Source organism: Lentinus tigrinus (genome assembly GCF_003813185.1).
Source record: "Lentinus tigrinus ALCF2SS1-7 unplaced genomic scaffold L226scaffold_18, whole genome shotgun sequence".
Taxonomy (NCBI): domain Eukaryota; kingdom Fungi; phylum Basidiomycota; class Agaricomycetes; order Polyporales; family Polyporaceae; genus Lentinus; species Lentinus tigrinus.
In genome coordinates this window covers 184,310-198,571 of record NW_027137927.1, presented here as the reverse complement: position 1 = coordinate 198,571, position 14,262 = coordinate 184,310, and the positions used below count along the sequence as shown (strand labels likewise).

At 55.1% G+C, this 14,262-nt stretch overlaps 4 protein-coding genes and 1 non-coding gene across 5 annotated transcripts; 3 read left to right on the top strand and 2 right to left on the bottom strand.

Moving 5' to 3' along the window:
- Nucleotides 1-149: 149 nt before the first annotated feature.
- Nucleotides 150-246, bottom strand: L226DRAFT_t149. The gene has a single exon. It is a non-coding gene; the product is annotated as a tRNA-Ser (tRNA).
- Nucleotides 247-569: 323 nt separating this feature from the next.
- Nucleotides 570-1,568, top strand: L226DRAFT_546578 (PAP2-domain-containing protein; the record flags this gene model as incomplete). Its single annotated transcript, XM_067682435.1, has 5 exons — nt 570-627; nt 697-761; nt 825-951; nt 1,016-1,208; nt 1,277-1,568. 5 exons carry the CDS (start codon nt 570-572, stop codon nt 1,566-1,568), a joined length of 735 nt encoding a protein of 244 aa, XP_067533862.1.
- A 488-nt stretch (nt 1,569-2,056) lies between these two features.
- On the top strand, nt 2,057-4,882 carry L226DRAFT_536406 (MFS general substrate transporter). Its single transcript, XM_067681110.1, has 10 exons — nt 2,057-2,765; nt 2,835-3,005; nt 3,064-3,103; nt 3,176-3,242; nt 3,326-3,413; nt 3,557-3,824; nt 3,883-3,957; nt 4,010-4,127; nt 4,181-4,406; nt 4,470-4,882. Exons 1-10 carry the CDS (start codon nt 2,496-2,498, stop codon nt 4,731-4,733), a joined length of 1,587 nt encoding a protein of 528 aa, XP_067533861.1. The 5' UTR covers nt 2,057-2,495; the 3' UTR covers nt 4,734-4,882.
- A 1,380-nt stretch (nt 4,883-6,262) lies between these two features.
- L226DRAFT_572367 (uncharacterized protein) lies at nt 6,263-8,522 on the top strand (the record flags this gene model as incomplete). The annotated part of the gene is made up of 12 exons (XM_067684665.1): nt 6,263-6,678; nt 6,730-6,814; nt 6,866-6,941; nt 6,978-7,137; nt 7,283-7,374; nt 7,432-7,518; nt 7,581-7,619; nt 7,682-7,702; nt 7,755-7,786; nt 7,988-8,014; nt 8,076-8,317; nt 8,378-8,522. The coding sequence occupies 12 exons, from the start codon at nt 6,263-6,265 to the stop codon at nt 8,520-8,522; spliced, it is 1,422 nt and encodes a 473-aa protein (XP_067533860.1).
- Nucleotides 8,523-9,466: 944 nt separating this feature from the next.
- Nucleotides 9,467-14,130, bottom strand: L226DRAFT_584491 (uncharacterized protein; the record flags this gene model as incomplete). Its single annotated transcript, XM_067685565.1, has 10 exons — nt 9,467-9,526; nt 9,592-9,627; nt 9,709-9,811; nt 9,866-10,045; nt 10,096-11,310; nt 11,370-11,455; nt 12,034-12,123; nt 12,518-13,388; nt 13,470-13,581; nt 13,695-14,130. 10 exons carry the CDS (start codon nt 14,128-14,130, stop codon nt 9,467-9,469), a joined length of 3,189 nt encoding a protein of 1,062 aa, XP_067533859.1.
- Nucleotides 14,131-14,262: the final 132 nt, after the last annotated feature.

Below are 14,262 nucleotides of genomic sequence, written 5' to 3'. Positions count from 1 at the left end.
TGGTGGATGAGGAGACGATGTAATGAAACGTCGTCGAACCTTATAGCCTCATAGATCTGCGTGCCTCCTACTGTCATTGGTGAATTTGCCGCAGTTTGCGGGGATATACACCGATGAAGGGCGGAAAAAAGAATGGGTGACATCCAGCACGACACCAGTAGGGTTCGAACCTACGCTCTCAGAGAGAAACAGATTGTTGGTGAGGAACATTCTAATCTGTCGCCTTAACCACTTGGCTATAGTGTCTTGGAAGGCCGCCTGTCCGCCGCTCCTCCTGATCCGGGACTCGAGGTTTCCTATGTAACTTCATGTTTTGGCGATTTTCGTTTATCTTCCCCAGGCTTCAGATGCGAATATCCATGCAAGACGAGTTTCTCATCCTCGGTATGTCTTGCTGTTGGTTCAAGGACAAGGTCGGGTCGACATCACTCTTTGGCGCCCGGCGCTACCGGGCATTGCATAGGCGCGCGCCTACCAGCCCTGGCTCGTCACTCTTCGTGTTTTGCTTTGAACTGCTGCCCTCTCTTGCTTTCTGTTAGCACAACTGGTTGTCCACATCGTTAACTGCCATGGCAGCCCAACCGGCGAACGTGTCGCGTGCGGCGCTGGAGCTCACCTATGTATTATGTATGTGCATATCGCGTTCAACGATTTCCATGACCCGACCAACAATGCCATTAACAGCGACGTGAACAGACGACGAATCTTCCACCTCGGCTCAAATACTCGCCCTCCTTACTTTGAGCCCCATATTGCTGAATGTGAGTAGTCCTACGCACTGGGAGACAGGCTGTGAAGCTGATGTACGGACTGGGTGAACATAGCCCGCGTATGCTGCTCTAACTCTGTGGACGCGGGAGCTGGTGTTCCTGGAGATGTGGGCGGGACAGATGCTTTGCGAGGCGTCAAACTACGTGCTGAAGCACGTCGTCCGAGAGGATCGACCGAATGGTGAGTCTTGTCCATTCTCTCGTGCCTCCCCTACCCCGGTACCAACCGCTGTCCCCGCGCGCAGAGGACTTGGGCGACGGGTATGGCTTTCCATCGTCGCATAGCCAGTGGATGGGCTACTTCGCAAGTTTCCTGTTCCTCCACTTCTCCCTCCGCCATCGCTGGGTCTCGACTGGGTTCGTTCTACTCGACTACGCGCGGGATGTGCTTTTGTTCGCGTTCATCCTATCGTGGTCCGCTGCAGTCGCGTTCTCCAGGTACGCTCCTTTGCTCGAGAGGCCCCTCGCGTTCATCCCGGCTGTTAATCAATGTACCCATCTTACAGGTACTATCTGTCCTACCACACAATCCCGCAAGTGCTCTGGGGCTTCAGCATCGGAGTCATTTTCGGCTCTGCATACTACACGCTTGTCGAGCTCATCCCTACCAAACGGCCAGATTCCCTCCTCGGGCGGTTCCGGACGACTCTCCTCACCAACCCAGTATGTGCATGGTTCCGTCTGCGAGATGGCTGGGCGGTGTGGTCGGATGCGGGAACTGATGCGCAGTATGCGATATGGAGGGAGAAGTGGGATAGGCAGAGATTGGCGTCGGCTGCGAAGGCGAAGAGGGAGTAACCGAACTGAGGTGAGGAGCCTCGCACGTTGTGTTCGGAGCGACGTTCGCTTCCTTCCCCTGGACGCCTGAAACATGCTATATGACAACCCGATGACTACGGTCGCGAGCATAGGCTTTCCGAGACGACAGCAAGATGCGAAGGACACGTCCTTGAGCTTGATTCGCCACGCATCCGCATTGCGCGGTCACCTTCCAAGTGTCGATGTATGTGCGTTGTACCCTGACGGTGCCAAGGAGAAGATATGCAATCTTTACGGCCCGTGGGCCGTCGAGCCGCCCTGAAGGTGGCAACTTGCACATCATACCCCGCACGGGCAAACGTTCTGCAGAACTACCCCGGATGGCTACCCCGCCGGGTAGTTGTGCATCACTGCCACTACCCCGGTTTTGTCTCCAGATTGGACTTGTCTCACTTCCACTTTCTTCCATCATATGTATGCCTATGCATGCATGACCTCCATTTGTGTCTCGGGAGTCTTACGGATCCCACGAGGTTACGCTAGAGTCCACGTCAAGAGTGCTCGGGACGCTGCGGTGTTCCTGAGCTACTACTGATTTCTACTAAGCTTCGCGAGCGTGGGCACGGCGGCCTCGAAACGCCAAACGCGCCAGAACGCCAGTTCTGATTTGTATCAATCTCGCGGCGAACCCATGACCAGATATTTCTAATGGGGGACACCAGATAGCCCGGCTATCCTGCTTTGCCGCGGCTGACGGTCCTATCTTCCCGTTATAGTTCGCGTGCGAGATGAACTGGAGTACCCCAGGGACAACCGAGTGGAGGCTGACTGCGAAACAGACATATAAGCCAGCCGCGCACGAAAGTTGGCAGCCCGTTCCCAGCACCCACGGCTTGCTCTGCATCCACGATCACGGCCCTTCGCCATTCAATCCGCCCGTCGTCATTGGAACTCCACGCAGCAGCCATGTCCGGGACTTCAGACCCCGAGAAGCAGGCGGTGAAGACATCCGCGGCGTCGACGTACTCGGACGAGAAGGGGCGCGTGTCCCAGGTCGAGCGCGTCTCCCCAGACGCGGGGGCGAACCTGGAGCACCCGCTCTACAACGCCCATGTCGACGTCAGTGGAGTGGATGAGCGCAAGCTGATGCGCAAGCTCGACTTGTACCTCGTCCCCTGGCTTTCGTTCTTGTACCTCCTCAGCTTCTTGGACCGGACGAGCATTGGGAATGCAAAGGTGCGTCGCCCGCGTCGGCAGTCTGAATGCAGGGAATGCAGGCTGACGCACGGTGATCTCGGCGGACAGCTGTATAACCTCGAGCAGGACCTGCACATCACGGACCAGCAATACCTCATTGCACTCACGATTTTCTTCTTCTCGTATGCGATATTCGAGGTCCCCTCCAATGTCTTCCTCAAGCGCTTGCGGCCGTCAGTGTGGCTCTCGCTCCTCATGTTCTGCTGGGGCATCATGATGGTACGTCGCCCAAATCTTGCCCGTCCACACTCCAAGTACCCACCTCCTGCTACTCTAGACCGTGCAGGGATTGGTGCACAATTATGGCGGACTGCTTGGTAAGTTCTCCGCTCGGACAATTCATGGCATGATAAGGTTACGTCCCTCTGACATACGTCGTTGCGTCGCAGGCATGCGGTGGCTGCTCGGCATGTTTGAAGCCGGTCTGTTCCCGGGCGTGAACTACTATCTCTCATGGTGCGTCTCCGTGAACTTCGCTCGCGCACGGCCTTCTATCGGTCGAATCCACTCACTGACTGTACGATGCGTGGTATGTGCAGCTGGTACAAACGCTCTGAGTTCGGCATCCGGGCCGCTGTCTTCTTCTCCGCGGCGACAGTGTCCGGCGCGTTCGGTGGATTGCTCGCTGTACGTTATGGTTCTACCTTTTTACGTCCATGCAGCACCGGAGCTGACCTACTGCTCCTGGATTTGCTTCTCTTCGGCGCACCGCCCATGTGCTCGTGAACCATCGTGCGCTGTCCCGATGATCTTTGAATCCTCCTATACAGGCAGCGATCTCCAACATGGATGGCGTTGCCGGAAAGCCCGCGTGGGCGTGGATCTTCATCATCGAGGGCCTCATCACGGTGGTCGCGGGCTTCCTGTCGTTCTGGATTATCCAGGACTTCCCGGACACAGCAAAGTTCTTGACCGAGGCGGAGCGTACGGTTGTCGTTCGTCGCTTGCAGTCGGACGATCAGTTCAGCGCGGCTGGTGAGAACCTCAGGTGGCACTACATCTGGCAGAGTCTGCTTGACTGGAAGACATGGGTTGGAAGTGGGTTTGCGGAGCAGCATACGTTCAAGTTGCGCCGAAGACTGACCCTGTCTCACAGTGTTCTTGTACATGGGAGCTGATGGCCCCTTGTACGCGTTCTCGCTCTTCCTGCCCAGTATCATCAAGGCCCTTGGTAGGTGCAATGACACGATCTAAGTTTGTCCTGGACTCATCCTGTCTCATAGGATATACCGCAACTCCTGCGAACTTACTGAGCGTTCCGGTATACGTCGTGGCGTGTATTGTGACCTGTGTAGTTGGCTGGGCTGCAGACCGTTACGGCAATCGCGGATACCTCACCATGTAAGTCCTGCTCCCACAATAGCAGCCGGCTTCACAAGCTCACACCATTGCAGGGCGTCCTTGTCTGTCGGACTCGTCGGCTATATCATTCTGATCGCGTCCCGCAATGCGGCGCTGTCATACGTGGCCGTATACCTGGCTGCGTGCGGTATTTACCCTACCATCCCGAACATCATCGCATGGGTTTCGAACAACGTCGAGGGCTCGTACAAGCGCAGCGTCTCGATCGCCATGGTCATCTCCTTCGGCAACATCAACGGTGCAGTCTCCTCGAACGTCGTACGTACCTTGCTTCCTACCTCTTCTCCTCCATCCAGGCTGACCCGCTGACGTTCCGCGCAGTACCGTGCACGGGACGCCCCGTGGTACACTCTCGGGCACGGCATCGTGCTCATGTACATCGGGATTGGTCTCGTCATGGCGATCATCTACCACATCTTCCTCCGCCGCGAGAACGCGAAGCGCGAACGCGGCGAGCGGGACGAGATCATAAAGGGCGTCAACGATGGGCGCACGGAACTCGCGAAGAACGGGACGTACGCGAGTGTCGCGGAGGCGAAGCAGGACAAGGGCGACGAGTGGAGTGGGTACCGCTACACCCTATGATGGCAGGGCGGCGTCGTCGATCTGAAGACGGTTGAGCCAGTACTCGTACGTAGATGGTCGACCGTAGACGAGCGCAGTGTACCATAATTCGGCGACCACGCTTGTATATATAGTTTTTCTACGGTCCCCTTCGGGAGGCCGCGCGGGACAGTGGCGGCGGGGCGGAAGGCCGGACGTCGACCGCGTTCGTACTGACGGGTTCCGCCTTACCCTCCTGTTGTCACGGCGGGCACCGCCCCGGAAGCGGCAGCGGAAAATGTTCATGTAATCCTCGACTGAGCTCAGCTGCCCCAAAGTTACTGCCAATATTTCAATGGTCTGAGAATAGGACCTTTGAGTGCATTCAGAACGACAAATTGGGGCACCAGAAAGGATACCTTTCACAGTGAACTTCAGCGATACCGAAAAGAAAGCCTATCCGGGCTTTTTCCAGTGCCCGAAAAGTTTCGCTTGAAAGGTAACCTTTGTGTCAGCTATCTGGTGACCTAAAAGCTGGCTGACGCCTGAAATCTTGATAGAATCCCCATAAAAGGTCACCTTTGTCCGGGTATCATTTCCTGCCTCCAGAAATTTAAGTGAAGGATAGCCTTTCTCGCACCATTCCGGCGACCACATGTTTCCGGACAAAGGTGTCCTTTTCTGCCACTCTAAACGACGGTCATAGTAAGATGTAAGGTCGCATTATTGGGACATCAGAATGTTGTCCTAAATTCCGCGGCAGCTAGGCTCAGTCGAGGATTACCTGAACATTTCTCGCCGCCACTTCTGGGGCGGTGCCCGCCGTGTGTGCTGTTGGGTTCCCGGATACCGGTGCGTGATTTCCTGTCATACTCTGGGTGAACACCACTGCCACCAGCGTTCTGCTTTAGATCGTTGCTGACATCTAAAGGACACACGGGCGCGGGCGCTACGAACTCATCGGCCTCCACCCGTCCCAGGGTGACTTTGTGAGCAATCGTCATTTTTCGGTCTAATAGATTGCTTTCTACGACAACTCACCTGCGTCTTCCGGAAGCGGCCGCGGAGGCGCTGCTCCGAGCCTCGTGGATACTACGAGTGCAGAATGGAGGGCGGTAGGGACCAGATTCGGCGTGAATAATCTCAACAAAGGTTGACGCCGTCATGCCCCCATAGCGTACTGGTGTCATCTCACAAGAATTGTCTCTCGATGCGTGCACTCGACGTGTTTCTACCTGGGAGCTCTTGGAGTGTGGAGGCGCTATGAGGCGCCATGGCGGCAAAGAAGCTCTCAATCGGGGACTTCCTCGACAGCCGTAGCCTCATCAATAACACAGCCCCGGGAGCACCCTACCGCTGCGCAACCACATAACCTATACTTCTAGGAAACACATCGCTCATCTTTCTCTCTCATTCCTCCACTGTCGTCTCCCCGCTTTGCTTGTCTCGTCTGTTACTACATCTCTTTCGGCGTTCGAGTTTCCTGTAAGTACCATATGACCTCCATCTTCTCTCGCATCACACTCACTCCATCTAGACTTGCGCTCTATAGCCGCTTACCTGTCATGATCATGTCAGGTGCTTGTGCCCCGGTTCCCTTGCGAGAGCTAGGACCGGCGCTACAAATTCACAGTGCCCGCTCTTCTCTGGACGGCCGCGAGAATGACCAGCTCTACCGAACATCGCAGCATTCTTCTCGATATGGGCTGCTTCCGGGCTCGGACCATGTGCCTATCTCAGCAACGTCCACGTCGAATGCTTTTAACTCGGCGTCCTCCCCGGCTTTGAGCGCTCCAGAATCGGCGCAGCAACTCCCTGCGACACCACCTTTCGTTTCTGCACTGGCGCAGCAGGCGGCTCAGCGAGCGTATACCGGTCGAAGGACCTTGTACCCCATATACGAAGTACCTCGCTACACAAATTGTCCCAAGGTCGCTCCTGGACACGAGCGTTACGTGATCAAGCCCGTCGCAACTGACTTCTCGTTGTTCGTCTTCCACCTTGACCATGCTCTCTGATCTCTCTGACCATCGAATAGAGTCATGCCCCCCGAGTGCTACGGATGGACGGCATACACGCATCCTCAAGGCCGTCTGTACTTCTATTCCAGTGATCTGACGAAGGTTAGTCCCTCAGTCGCTCCGATTCTGAGTTCCGAACTGACTTCATGGTAGAACATATATACAGATAGCGACATCCGTATACACAAAGTACGGGTTGCGCTGCATCTATTTGTCGACCAGCTCGATGGTATGATACTTGAACGGGGTTTGACCTTACCGCAAGGATGCGACCTTGTCCTCTATCTCAGGACGACGACATCATCAAACTACGACTGGTGCTATTACTTCGCCGACCACCACACCCATTCATTATTCTGGGTTGAGGCGTTTGAGTTCATACCCGAGGTAGAAGAGGGTGACAAGATACGCCCAGTGAACGTCCCGTACGATATCAGTTGAGTTCGTACTGCGACGCACAAGTTCTTCTAGCTAATCATATAATAGAGTACTTTCTAGCGATGAAATATTGGTGAAGACAATTCCTCGAATATCTTCAACCCCGGGCCTTCTAACCTTGCTACTCTTCAGGAAACATGTAGAGTTCTACCCCGATGCTCGTGGCGCTCCGGAGCAGAAAGAATGGACAGAGTTAAGTAGTGCATTGCTGCTTGCAGACTTGGGTCCGTACATATCTCAAGTCCAATATTCCAAAGGCTAACGTCACGGTTGTGAATAAGATGTGGTCACGTCACCGGAAACCACAACAGTTGACTATTCGCCCGACAAAGTGCTCAAGAGATCGGCTCTTCTCGATCGTGCTCAAGGTACGCATGCTGTCTAGAAAAGGTGAAGGTTTTCATACCAGTACTGACCATTGTTTTAGCAGTCAAAGACGAGGAACCAGCACATGCGATGATCGTCTTAGGTGAGATTACAGTCTAGTACCTCTACGTTCTGTCTAACATGACGTCTCGCTTATTTCCACAGCCCGGCTTATGTCTGCATCCAGTGAGCATGCATGTGCCTTCCGAGCCACTGCTGGTTACTAACTCAGTATCAGTGGAGTTTCGCTGGCACAACCATCATGGCCAGGTTCATGCACGCCTGACACTCCCTCAGAAAATTTATTATCATGACACTGAGTCCGGCCACGGGGTCGGGTATCGACTTTTCCAGCTGATATCATTGCTTCTCATCTATATCCCGCATATTCATCTTGAATCCATCGTCAAAACCAGGCAAGGAGGTCCGGGGATCGCCAGACAGTGGTCTGACGTGACTGCCAGAATGCAGCGAACATCCGAGACTCGCATCCTTTACGTGCGTGGTGGGTTCCCTCGAAGGCAGGCCCGAAATAGCTAACAGCATTACTTTGTGATAGGCAACAATCGTACTAACCGCCAACATCTCATTTCTTGACCTCGATGGCATCCCGGCATTTTCCCATATCACCTCTGACATATCTGTCGTGCTGAGTCTCATGAGTATCCTCATGGGTGTAGTCGTGCAACATTATCTCGGGGACAAGTTGGGCCGGGCAAGCCATGTCGCACAGTTCGGGCCGGGTACACGTATGATGGCAGCCATCTACCTCAGCCTACCCGCCGCATTGCTCTATTGGAGGTGCGTACCACATCTTCGAAGTGTACTAATCACATGTCTCTGAGAACATCATTCATTTAGCGTGAATACTTTTCTCATGGCTTTCATGGGCTCAATCGGAGGTCAACCTGAGTCGGCCCTGAGCTCTTTCATTTTCATTGGTATCATTGCTGCATTTTGCACGGCAATGGTTTACTGGTCCATCTTTATGATTGGCTTTGACTGAGCGGGTCCTGTCCTTTCCGAGCACTGACAATACACGCTCATGCATCATGCAGTGCTCTAACCTGACGTGGGGCTGCGCTGCGCAGAACGCCTGTCCATTCACGACTTGGGGTGAATTCTGCCATCACTTCCCCTCGCGATGACTTCTCCTGTCAAACAAACCCTTCCGAAGTCTGCAAATATGAGCTATAGATGTACAACGACTCAGGCTGCTCGACGCGTTACTTGAGGCAACAGTGTCAGCTCATGCCAACAAGACATCTTCTCTACTAGTCAAGGATCCTATGACATTGCGACAGGTCGTTCGGGTCTTAGCCTTTAACCATTGAGCGCGAGATTATGTCTGGCATGTTTCTCCTTCTATGCTACACAGAAATATGTCGAACGCTCATACAAGTTGCAGAGTTACTATGGATGTAAGTGATGCTTCCGCTCGGACAGATGTGAAAGGTGATTATTCGCGCAGCGTGATGGTACGGCGCTTAAAACGGGTTAGGCCTGACTCCCAGTGAAAACGCCGAAAGATATCTCAGATATATAGTGAATGTCCGGCAACGGAGTGATGGGAGCGTGAGGCATCCAGTATGGTCTCGTATGATAGTCAAAAATGAGACTGTTTTTTAGTCTTACACAATCAGACTGAACAATATCAATATTCTGAGAGTGTATTCGACTATGTTCGAGTACAAATCTTTGAGGTCCTCACTCATGCTTTCGATCCCTTTGATAAATATGAGTACAGTCCTCGCTCATGCGTTCGATACCTCTGATAAATATGAGTACAGTCCCAGCCGCACCAGTGATTCACGCTGATATATATCGAATTCGTCCTTCAGGCATCAATGACATTATACTGAATTACGGGGATACACAGTATGCTATGGTCCCATGATCGCAACAGACACGATCACGGTGGCGAAGAGAGGGCAGTGTGACAAGTTTACCTCAAGTGGTCGCATCTGCTGTTGGTATCTCTTGTGCAGCCGCTTGTTTACGAGCCTTCCGCTGCAGCAGAATGAAAGCTATCGGTCAGCGTGGAGTATACATGCGAAATCAGAGCCTATACGTACCTTCTTCCTCTCTTCAGTGCATTCAGCTCGAAGATCCTATGATATGCAACCGGAGGGGGGCGGGGAGGGGGATATTAATGTCAGTATCATGCTGTAACAGCCAAGGGATTTGTCTACCTCACGTGTCGTTTGATCAAGCTCTTTGAACGCCTTCTTGAACTCGCCAACTGTCCAAGATAGGTCCGGAGTGGCAGCAAGCACACGTCGAAGATACAGATTCCTGTTCCAGGCTGTTAGTATCAGATCAGTTCAGCGAGGATGGTCCGGGACTGACTGTTCGCTGATGACATTGGGTTTGTATGTTTCCTTGGCGCTGTCGCTGTCTTTGACAGCTCGTCCTTTGATCTTCAGTGGCACCGTGGCTGGCTCTTCACTGTCCCCAGTAATTGGCATGGGGACAGACTCCTCGTTGTGGCCTGTCTCATTATGCCGCGTCGATCGACGCAAAGAGGTGCTATGCGAAACTCAGTGGGTCAGTTTGTCATGAGTCATGAGAGCACGTACAAAGGACGGGCGACAGGCACAATGCCCAAGCTGCTTGACACGGTAGCAGCAGGAGTTGCCGGGGAGGCGGCGAGCGGCGTGGGTGCAGCAGACGGCAGGGATGCAGGCACCGTGGAGGGTATGGACTCAGACACAGGCTCGGCAGACGGCATGGACGGAGGTCCAGCAGATGGAGTGGATGCGGGGGCAGCAGGTCGCGTGGATGCAGGCGCAGCGGAGGATGCAGGCGCAGTGAACAGAGTGGATGCGGGTGCAGCGGATGCCATGGATGCAGATGGAGCAGATGCCGTCGATAAAGGTGCAGTGGACACCGTCGATAAAGGTGCAGCGGATACCGTGGACACAGACGATGCAGACAGCGTGGATGAGGATGAAGCAGACAGCGTGGACCCGGACGAATCAGTGGATGTGGGCACAGCGAATGCGGATGCCGTGGACATGGGCGCAGCAAACAGCACTGGTGCAGGTGCAGCAGGAGGAGAGGACGGCATGCGCAAGAGGTCGTCAGGCAAGGGCATTGGAGTGAGCAGGGCCTGCGACCCTACTGCCCGTGCTCGCTTCGGTGCAGAGGTCTCCCCATTTGCACCGCTACTGTCACGGCGGGAGCGCTTTCTTGATGCAGATCCAGCCTGAGACCCATCGTTGTCATCGTCGCACTCCTTCGGACGCCGGAAGTTCTTGATGGCTCCGGGGTACACTTGTTTAATCAAGAGGTTGATCTTCCACATTGCGTTATCGCATAGAAGTAGGAAAGGGAACTTGCGGGAGAGCATGACATGGATATAAACTCTTGCCTCATGAGAGAGTCGCCCCTCGGTCGCTGGGGCCTGTCCAGTCAAGATGAGCGATCGGATGAGAGCACGCGCGACGTCGCGACAATCCTTCGCAGTGTACCCATCAACGACCTCTCCATCCTCGCCCTCAATGAAGAGCTGGGCCACGTTCAGGTCAGTGTCGTGTTGTCCTTGCTTGCCCCCACCCTTCGGCCCAGTCTTGTCCCATTGCTTCTGAGACCACCACTTGAACTCGCCATTCAGCTCTGATGGCTTCGGGCGAGGCGATGGGTAGTCCCACCCATAGCCCAGTACAAACGAGTGGGTGACTGGAGTCGGCTGGGCCTGTATGGTGTTGCCGGAGGCAGGATCCAGGCCAGCCGGACCATGCTGCATGCCAACGAGCTGGGGAATGTGGGACACCAGAGTCTCGTAAGCACTCCTGTATTTCAGCAGGAATCGTGAGTACAACTGAATGATGATATTCAGTTATAAGCATACCTGTGTGCCTTGAGTTCTGTCCGCAGGGTATCCACCTCCCGAGCGAGCTTGTCGACTTGCCCTCGGACGAGCATGTATGGCACGTTCTGTGAACGAACGAGAAGATCTTCTGAGGCTTGTGCAATGCAGGCAACCTGCAAGAACTTTTGTCAGCATAGGAGTAGTGTTCAAGTGAACTCTGACGAACGTGGGGGATACTTTGCGGCTCTCCAACTCGGGTAGAGCCTGGATAGATTGGTGAGCTACCACTGGCTGGCGTGGCTCGTATAGGGTAGAATGTTGAGATAAAGGGATCCAGTGTCGCGATGGGTGAATGAGTGACTGATTCTGGAGTGTGAGGAGTAAAACTGAGTGGAGCGGTGTGCGATGGCTCCGGTGGATTTACTGAGGTTGAGAGCGAGCTCAGAGGGTTATCGGGTGGCGAAGATGAGACGTTTGGCAGAGAGGAGACGTTTATGGACGCCATATTAGCAGGGCGAGATAGCATATAGACGAAGGAAATGGAGAGTGGGCAAGGATCCTGCACGTCGGCGACGTGGCACTCAAAAATTCCACATTTGGAAGGCGGCATATCAACCTCTCATATCAAGTGCCAAACGCGTGCGTGTATGATCCATGCACACATACTCCAATAGCCTCTCTATTCTACTACATCTGGCTGTACATGAAAATCTTCATTAACTGGCCATGTCTGCTCGGTTACGACCTGCTGAAGAGTAGCTTCGACGACACTCCAGAGGGACATGAGGACAGACTACATATGTACTACATCCTACAGGTGCCGGACGCAACCAAGGCGCCCAGAAAGTCGGAGACGGAGTCCAGCGTGTCGTCCGGGGTCCGTGTGCGTATATGCGTAGAAACCATCGGCATCGTCTGAGAGATGGTCTTGACCTCCTCGAAAGTGGCGTTCGGAGAGGACAGATCGCCCGCGAGGTTTCGTTGAGATAGGGGATGGAGATAGCGTGACTTCGGGCGGGGATGGGGGCAGATGACGGTGCAGACGATGCAGATGCCGTGAGTGCGTTAACGTGAGGGGATGTGTCGACAATGACTTAGTGGAATGTGCATCCGAGGGGTCATTGTAGCCAGAGAACACGGCGGAGCGGTGAGGAAGAGGGCTGATGAGATTGTTCGCAGACTCTGACCTGACGTCGAAGTTGAAGTACGCGGACGTGGGCGGAGAGTAGTAGATTGCTGTCAGCCCTGGGCGAGATGGGGGACTTCTTGGCTTTGAAGCCGAGCTTCAGCTTTGAAGACAATGCTCCTGGCATGGAGTATAAGGAGGGTGCCGTCGGGGAGCGCGACGAGGAGGGGAGGACATAGTCGGGCTCGCTGGGATTGAGGTCGGATGCGGCGCTGCTGGTGTGGTCGGCGGCCGCATCGTGGGCCTTGTGCTTGTCGCGCTTTGGGAAGAGACACAGGAAGGCCATCGAGACGCGTCGTGGAGAGGAGCGTTCTCGACGGGGACGACGGCGGCGAGAACAGAGGGGGCGACGCCATGCGGAGTGGAGGGTGGTGAGCCAGGGGCGCTGCGCGGCGTACAGAGGACGGAGGTTTGGCGCATGCGCATGGCGGGCAGCATCTCGATGTAGGTGCGCAAGGGAAGGCGTCGAGGTTGCTGATGCGCTGCGCGAGCTTCCATTTGAAGATGTGCGTGGCGCTCCTCCATGTTCTTCTTGCGCTCGTCGCACAAATGCGCCCAAGAGCGCTCCTACGAGCTCGAGGACGCTGGCTGTGAAGGCAGTGTGCGCGGCCGCCACAACAGGAAGAGCAGCGTTCCCTTGGCCGGTGCTCGTTGACGTGGTGGACGTGGACGTAGATGCGGAAGCAGTCGTGCTCGAGCGGCTCGTAGACAAGGATACGGACGAGCAGGAAGATGAGCAAGGAACGGAGAAGGAGGTGGATGGCGCGGAAGTGGGGAAGGTGACGAACGTGCTGGTGGATGCCAGGGCGCAGAACTGCTCTGCAATGGACTCGGCAGAGAGGAGGTCGTGCAGTTCTGCACGGCGCTGCAGGCTACGAGCGAAGACGCGAAGCGTATCGCGCTGTACGTACGTACGCGTACGTTCGGCCATTCATGGTGGGGATAACGCTCACGTCGGGGGAGACAGGCATGGGGCGGGAACACGAGTGAGCTTGATGAGCCTGTTGTCTCGCGCCTTGGTCACGATGAGGACGCTCTGGATGGTGGAGCGGACGCGAGTGCGACCTGGGTGTGAGGCGAGTGCAACGCCGCCAAAGGACGACTGACCGAGCTTCTTGCTGACCTCCCGCACCCCCACCGCCGTCTCCGCGAGTCGCTTCGTGAGACTCGAAGCGTACGCTCGCTCTTCGTAGTCATCTCCATAAGGCGAGTCGCTTTACGAGTCCGATACCGTGCCATCCGGGTGAGCGTTGCGTTGGTCATGTCCTCGTTCGCGGAGGTCGCGTGGTTTTCGTTGTAGACAGTGCCAAGCCAGTCCATGAGAGATGCGCCCTGCAGCTTGGAGTGCAGGAAGCAGGGCAATTTAATGGCAGGAGAAGGTGTGCGGTGTTGTGGGTGGGTCGGAACCGGAACCGTGTGGTGAGTAATTGTGGGAGTGTCCGACATGAGTGGTGGGCCTTCGACAGTCACGGAGGCGCCATTGCCATTGGCCTTGCCGTTACCGTTGACCCAAGCGGAGGAGGGAGTACCGGAGTGGGTCTTTCCCGACGCAATCTCCGGTGACTGCGGGGGTTCGACCACGATGTTGGGTGTCCAGTCCGAGGAGTTGTGCATGATGTTGAGATGCGAAGGTTGACTCGTCCTCTGAGATAGAAGAGGGCGTGGACGTCGGATTCGAGGGGGAGTGGTGGCAGAGACGGGTGGTGGGGACGACGGTGCGGAGCTCTTTGACGCGGATGCGAGGAG